Source organism: Oncorhynchus tshawytscha, linkage group LG20 (assembly GCF_018296145.1).
Source record: "Oncorhynchus tshawytscha isolate Ot180627B linkage group LG20, Otsh_v2.0, whole genome shotgun sequence".
NCBI classification, from domain to species: domain Eukaryota; kingdom Metazoa; phylum Chordata; class Actinopteri; order Salmoniformes; family Salmonidae; genus Oncorhynchus; species Oncorhynchus tshawytscha.
In genome coordinates this window covers 13367431-13375040 of record NC_056448.1, presented here as the reverse complement: position 1 = coordinate 13375040, position 7610 = coordinate 13367431, and the positions used below count along the sequence as shown (strand labels likewise).

The following is a 7610-nucleotide window of genomic DNA, read 5'->3' as shown; positions in this document are numbered from 1 at the left end:
ATTGAGTTAATTGAATGAATACATTACATTTCAGTGTTCAGACAGCAATTACTGGATTGTTTATGTACAGTAAACCATTAGTATTAACTGACACACAGGACGTTTGATAAATAACATTTCCTTCATGTTGAAAATGTTAATGGAGAATGCCTGCATACCTTCACCCATAATAAGAAACATTCAGAAATGGAGAGATGTCTGTTTCATAAAACAATGCCCTACTGTCTGTAGGCTACAGTTTAGTTCAGGACCAAATCATGTGATTTCTCCCCCATGTCAATTCTAGTGATCATATGGACTCCCAACAGTATTAAATCAGTATACCAATAGCATCAATCTCCAATCATAGCAATAGCATCAACCACTTAACAGGTATGGTCAGTAAAGAAATGTAATTAAACTACCTGTGATTGAGGGCCCCCATGATGCCAGTGATCTCATTCTCACCCAGCCAAGTCCTGATAGTCACACTCAACCATCCGGACTGACAGAGACAGAGTGGCCTCTGTGTGTCTGCCCTCTGCCACCCCAAGTCAGTGACAGGAGGTGGATGGTGTGACTAGCAGTAGGGGAACAATACAGTCAGCATGGATACACAGGTCAGGCTGTCAGGCTTCCCGGGATCACCATTCTCTTTATCGTATTGGATTTGGTCAACCGCCAGAACTGGACAAAGTGTGAGATGTTGTAATGCCACTACTTGATCAATCCACATCTCACTCATACAACCCCCCAGTATAAGCATGTCACACCAGTCATTCAGAGTGAGTCACCCCTGGTAGCTGCGGAGCAGTGGTGTGACGTGGGGAATATCTTCTGATGACAGTTTCAAGTGGATCAAATTCATACAAAATAAAGGGAGGGAAGGCAGGCAGGGAAATAATAGCTCTGCTACCTGCCCATAGCAGTTGCTGAGGGAATATACATCAATGTCATATGGCCACCAGGGGGAATGTAAACACAGTGAGTTCAAATTCAATTATTTGTTTAATTAACATTAATATTGTAGGTTAGGTAGTGATTGAATGCAGTACAATCAGAGATGCATACACGGTAGCATTGATGAACAAAATTTAGTCTAGTCTACACAATGTTATGAGTTGAACTGTTAAACATGTAATGAAACATTAAACCATTTCTAATTGAACGCAATGACAGTAATATGATGAAAAGATAGAGGTCAATCACAGTAAACAGTACTCTTATTTTTCACAGTATTTTATGTATCCTCTGCATTAAAAAAAAATCCCCACAAAAATCTATGGTATTGGCAACTTCAGAGTTTCTCGGCTATGATGCTGTCCCACAAGTAGAGAGTGTAAAGCTAGCATCAACAAAACAGCCCTGAGCGAAGAGCTAGAGCACATAGATAAGCCCAACAGTTAAAGTCAATTGAAGGAGAAGTATTGAGAGTGCTGGGCTATAGAGGTGATTGGCCGTCGCTGTAAGCAGCTTGGCATCTTTGGAGGCGTAGACGCTGCGACTGAAGGTGGGATGGATGTGTCGGAAGTTATCATGGAGATGTGCTACAAATTCTTCATCCTCCTCTGTGGAGAAAATCCCAGTGACAAACTGTTCAAACTAGGAAAGAAAAAACACATTTACAGGGTGGTTATTTATAAACTGTGATGTAATTAAGCATGATCATTCATTAGATTCATCAGATCATTCATGGCATTGTTTTCCATCACTAGTAACAATCCTAGTATAGCTGTTCGCCCAGGGTTGTTCCATGGTGACAGTATCCTGGTGGAACACAATGATCAGGCTGGTTCTACCAGGCTATGGTGAAAGCATAGATTCAGGACTTTTTCGCTAGAACAGACTGGAATATGTTTACCACATCAGTCACCGGCTTCATTAATAAGTGCATCAACAATGTCGTCCCCACAGTGACGTACGTACATATCCCAAACAGAAGTCATGGATTACAGGCAACATCCGCACTGAGCTAAAGGCTAGAGCTGATGCTTTCAAGGAGCGGGACACTAATCCGAACACTTATAAGAAATCCTGCTACGCCCTCAGACGAACCATCAAACAGGCAAAACGTCAATACCGGACCAATATCTAATCATACTACATTGGCTCTGACATTCGTCCGATGTGGCAAGGCTTGAAAGCTATCACAGATTACAGCACAGCTCTGCGTTCAACACCATTGTGCCCTCCAAGTTCATCACTAAGCTGACCCTAGGATTAAACACCTCCCTCTGTAACTGGATCCTGGACTTCCTGATGGGCCGCCCCCCAGGTGGTAAGAGTAGGCAACAACAAATCCGCCCTTTGACCCTCAACACGGAGGCCCCTCAGGGATGCGTGCTTAGTCCCCTCCTGTACTCCCTGTTCACCCACAACTGCGTAGACGCACACAACTTCAACACCATTATTCAATTTGCTGCCTACACAAAGGTGGTAGGCCTGATCACCGACAACGATGAAACAGCCTACAGGGAGGTAGTCATAGACCTGGCAGTGTAGCGCAAGAACAGCAACCTCACCCTCAACGTCAGCAAGACAAAGGAGCTGATCGTGGACTACAGGAAATGGAGGGCCGAGCACGTGCCCATCCACATCGACGGGGCTGTTGTGGAGCAGGTTGAGAGCTTTAAGTTCCTCGGTATCCACATCACTAAGAAACTATCATGGCCCACAAACATCAGCGCAGTTGTGAAGAGGGAATGACAATGCCTCTTCTTGCTCAGGAGGCTGAAAAGATTCAACATGGGCCCTCAGATCCTCAAAAGGTTTGACAGCTGCATCATTGAGAGCATCTTGATTGGTTGCATCACCGCTTGGTATGGCAACCGCTTGGCATCCGACGGCAAAGCGCTACAGAGGGTAGTGCGTACGGCCAAGTACATGAGGCCAAGCTTTCCTTTTATCCAGGACCTCTATACCAGGCAGTGTCAGAGGAAGTCCCTATAAATTGTCATAGACTCCAGGCACCCAAGTCATAGACTGTTCGCTCTGCTCCCGCACGTCAAGTCTGGAACCAACAGGACCCTGAACAGCTTCACCCCCAAGCTATAAGACTGCTAAATATTTAGTTAAATAGTTAACCAATAACACCCTGGAATATCTGCATTGACCCTTTTTAACTCATCACATACACTGCTGTTACTGTTTATCATCTATCCCATTGCCTTGTCACTTTATCCCTACCTATATGTTCATATCTACCTCAATTACCTTGTACCTCTGCACATCGATGCGGTACTGGTACCCCGTGTATCTCGCCAAGTTATCAATACACATTGTGTATTTATTCTTTGTGTGATTATCTTTATATTTTTCTACTATTCTACTGTAAGCAAGCATTTCACTGTTGTTCACAAAGGATGTAAAAAATACAATTTGATTTGACTTGAGATTAAACCCATTCCATGTGTGTGCTTGCTTACCTGTGACCATGAGATATAGGTGGGGACTTCATACATGGTCCATATAACAGCTTGAGAACAAGGTGGAGTGGTGAGGCTACCATGGTAGCGGTAGTACTGGGACAAATGGCTCTCAGGCAGAAGGCCGATCAATGGGAATGGCTTGACTGTAGCCGTTTGACCTAGGAGAGGGAGAAAGACCTTTATTAAACATTTATTAAACCCTCCATGGGACTGAAGAATGTTCACAGTCACCACACTATATCTATACTGAACAAAAATATAAACGCAACATGCAAAAATGTCAACGATTTTACTGAGTTACAGTTCATATAAGGAAATCAGTCATTAGGCCCTAAACTATGGATTTCACATTACTGGGCAGGGGCGCAGGCCCACCCTCTTGGGAGCCAGACCTACCCACTGGGGAGCCAGGCCCAGCCAATCAGAATGAGTTTTTCCCCACAAAAAGGGCTTTATTACAGACAGAAATACTCCTCAGTTTCATCAGCCGTCCGGCTGGCTAGTCTCAGACGATCCCGCAGGTGAAGAAGCTGGATGAGGTGGTCTTGGGTTGGCGTGGTTACACATGGTCTGCAGTTCTGAGGCCAGTTGGTCGTACTCCCAAATTCTCTAAAATGACGTTGCAGGTGGCTTATGGTAGAGAAACTAACATTCAATTATCTGACGATAGCTCTGGTGGATATTCCTGCAGTCAGCACACCAACGGCACGTTCCCTCAAAACTTGTGACATCTGTGGCATTGCATTGTGTGACAAACCTGCACATTTTAGAGTGGCCTTTTATTGTCCCCAGCACAACATGCACCTGTGTAATGATCATACTATTTAATCAGCTTCTTGATATGCCACACTTGTCAGGTGGATGGATTATCTTGGCAAAGGAGAAATGCTCACTAACAGGGATGTCAACAAATTTGTGTTTGTTGCTGATTTGAAATATCTGGGATCTTTTATTTCAGCTAATGAAATATGGGACCAACATTTTACAAGTTGCGTTGATATTTTTGTTCAGTGTACATTTGTAGAAACATAAGTACTCTGACCTTTGTAGGCAATGGAGGGAAGTAGTCGTGATATACGTCCAAAGTGTACATTTTCAATGTAATAAAGCTGCAAGAAGTTAGAGGTTTAGAATATATGACTTCATCATGACAAAATAAACAGATATTTTTATAAATATGCTCTAAAATGAACTACATAAAGTATTTAACTATACTTTACATCAATAAAGAACGCAAGAACTGCAAGGCCAGTTGGGTCATCCAAGGCAGATGTCAAATTGGGATGACTTGACTTCATGTTGACTATGTGCATCTGCAAAAGAAAATGCACTGTCAATTAAATATTAAACCAGGATGCAGGCACTGACTAGTGCTATTTATTTTGTTCACCAAAGATATCCACCCTTCAGAGTAAAGTTGACTGGATGTAGAGAGGACCATCACCCACACTTACCTCCATTGGATACCTGTGCCTGTCCACAGTGTGCTCTGAGCCGTTGGTGTTGAGGCTTCCCCAGTGAAAGTGGAGCTGGACAGTGTGGTACGTCCCTGGAAGACCTCCACCACTCACAGACATCCCATTCCCAACCTCCAACACAACTGCATACAAACACACAGAGCACGTATAAACGTCTACACAAAATGCACAACCCATTCACACACATGCATTCTCACAAGCACACACGTAGTTGTCCTGTGATGTGATAAGAAACGGGACACACAGGCTAAAGTCTCTAAGTAGAAAATAACTACTCAGTAGATACACCTCCTCACAAATCAATTTCTATGGTAATGATACAGGATATTCACCAGAGTGGCCATTGTTTTTCAGCTTCCAGTGTCCTGTATGAACAGCATGAAAACCATCCAGATGTAAAGCCTCCAGTGACTCATTTCTGGTCATATGATGATCCAGGTTGATTGGAGAGTGATGTGCTTCAAGTATTGGGTGGCAGGATGGGAACGCATCTCCCCATGCATATGGATCTGAGGACACAAAAACACACGCTGCTGACATTCAACGTGTAAGTCTACAGACACCAGAGTTAACACGATAAGAATATTACAAAAATGTTACAATATCGATTTAAAATCTACCAAAAATCATTTGAGAAAAAAAAAAACATTTAAAAGTGCATTGTCTCTACTTTTGATACATTGAATAAACATAGACACTTACCACAATGACTCTCATCATAACAGAAGTCCACTGAAATAGTAAAACAAGGAGGATATCAACTGTAAAGCATTCTTAACCATGACGGAATACACACTCAAACAGCTGCCTACCTTGGATAATATCAAGGACAAGCCGGATACTCACCAGTGTGTGAACCTGTAATAAACATCATTAGGAAAGTTATGATTGCCAAAATCATTTTTGCACCAGTAAATGAGCACAGCATTTCAATAGGTCTAGTTAATGTCTAAATAAAAATCACAGAGGCAGGCCTAATCGGCACTTAGGGATCTGTGCAAATGCCAAGCTTAAATAGGACTGGGAAAGTGAATGCTGAGCGCTTTTCTTTCTTTCTCTGTTTGGTCAGTGGAGTGTGTCATTGCCAGTGGTCTTTACTGATGAATGTCACATAACAGGACATTGATGCGAGGAAAGCTTGCCAACTCTCGGCTGAGCACCGATGCCCCCAAGCGGTAAGGTCAATTGTTTTTTTATAAAAACGATTAAGTAGCAGGTTGGAATATGTTAAATGTTAGCACTGTTTATTTTGTCAATGTATCTCCTAGTGGTCTGCCGATAAGGGTGCCTGTCGAAGGAATGGACAGGTATAGGTGTAAGTATAGCCTAAGATCAGGTGAAAACATATGCTGCAATAGGCTACTGATGCTTGACACGGTCTGAATAATAAAGCTTACATCTTTTGGTTTCAGCCTCACTGCGAAGATAAGTTGCCTTATTGGAGCGAAGACAGATAAGCCCATCTCCTATAGCCTGGGAGAATTAATTAACTTACAGGGCTTCCCTTATTCCCTGCTCCGTCAGCAACACACAACTGACCGTTTAGGGATCTCCCACATCTCATCTTAATCCCCCTGACATTTGGTTACAGCGGCGGAGGGATTTCCTTGACAAATCAAGAGAACTCAGTGAAATGCCAAGACTGATGAAACACATACAGTGCCTTCGGAAAGTATGTAGACCCATAGCAAAGGGCAAACTTTTTCCACATTTTCTTACATTACAGCCTTATTCTAAAATGGATTAAATAAATAACATCCTTAGCAATCTACACACAATACCCGATAATGGAAGAAGCAAAAACAGTTTGTGTTCAAATTAATTAATAAAAAATTTAAAAAAAACAGAAATACCTTATTTACATAAGTATTCAGACCTTTTGCTATGAGACTCGAAATTGAGCTCAGGTGCATCCTGTTTCCAATGATTGTCCGTGATGTTTCTAAAACTTGATTGGAGTCAACTTGTGGTAAATTCAATTGATTGGACATGATTTAGAAAAGGCACACATTTGTCTACATAAGGTCCCACAGTTGACAGTGCATGTTAGAGCAAAAACCAAGCCATGAGGTCGAAGGAATTGTCTGTAGAGCTCAGAGACAGGATTGTGTCAAGGCACAGATCTGGGGAAGGGTCCCAAAATAATGATGTAGCATTGAAGGTCACCAAGAACACAGTTGCCTCCAACATTCTTAAATGGAAGAGAAAGGCCTTGGTCAGGGAGGTGACCAATAACCGATGGTCACTTGAGCTCTAGAGTTCCTCTGTGGAGATGGGAGAACCTTCCAGAAGGACAACCATCTCTGCAGCACTCCACCAATCAGGCTTTATGGTAGAGTAGCCAGACGGAAGTCACTCCAGAGCCAGGACATTAATCCAATCACCATCTCTGGAGACCTGAAAATAGCTGGACAGCAACACACCCCATTCAACCTGAAAGACCTTGAGAGGATCTGCAGAGAATGGGAGAAACAACCCAAATACAGGTTTGTCAAGCTTGTAGCATCATACCCAAGAAAACAAGGCTGTAATTGATGCCAAAGGTGCTTCACCAAAGTACTGAGTAAAGGATCTGAATACTTATGTAAATGCGATAGAAAAACATATATAAATCCTGTTTTTGATTTGCCATTATGGGGTATCGTATGTAGATTGATTAAATTGTCCCCCCACCCCCTCAATTTTAGAATAAGGCTGTAACAAAATGTGGAAAAAGTCTAGGGGT

General features: G+C 42.6%; 1 protein-coding gene across 1 annotated transcript; it reads right to left on the bottom strand.

The window, feature by feature from the left end:
* Window positions 1–13: 13 nt before the first annotated feature.
* car15 (carbonic anhydrase 15) lies at window positions 14–6651 on the bottom strand. The gene is made up of 8 exons (XM_024380695.2): window positions 5732–6651; window positions 5588–5617; window positions 5218–5394; window positions 4862–5007; window positions 4628–4720; window positions 4450–4516; window positions 3405–3565; window positions 14–1581 (listed from the first exon to the last, which is right to left on the bottom strand). Exons 1-8 carry the CDS (start codon window positions 5811–5813, stop codon window positions 1357–1359), a joined length of 981 nt encoding a protein of 326 aa, XP_024236463.1. The 5' UTR covers window positions 5814–6651; the 3' UTR covers window positions 14–1356.
* Window positions 6652–7610: the final 959 nt, after the last annotated feature.

Bases quoted from the DNA above. Each gene is read 5' to 3' on its own strand.
- car15 (XM_024380695.2), bottom strand. From the start codon at position 5,813: ATGCTGTGCTCATTTACTGGTGCAAAAATGATTTTGGCAATCATAACT. The intron at 5,008-5,217 runs GTGAATATCCTG...GTTTGTATGCAG, and splicing joins GAAAAACAATGGCCACTCTG to TTGTGTTGGAGGTTGGGAAT. The intron at 4,517-4,627 runs GTAAAGTATAGT...AACTTCTTGCAG, and splicing joins TTCTTGCGTTCTTTATTGAT to CTTTATTACATTGAAAATGT.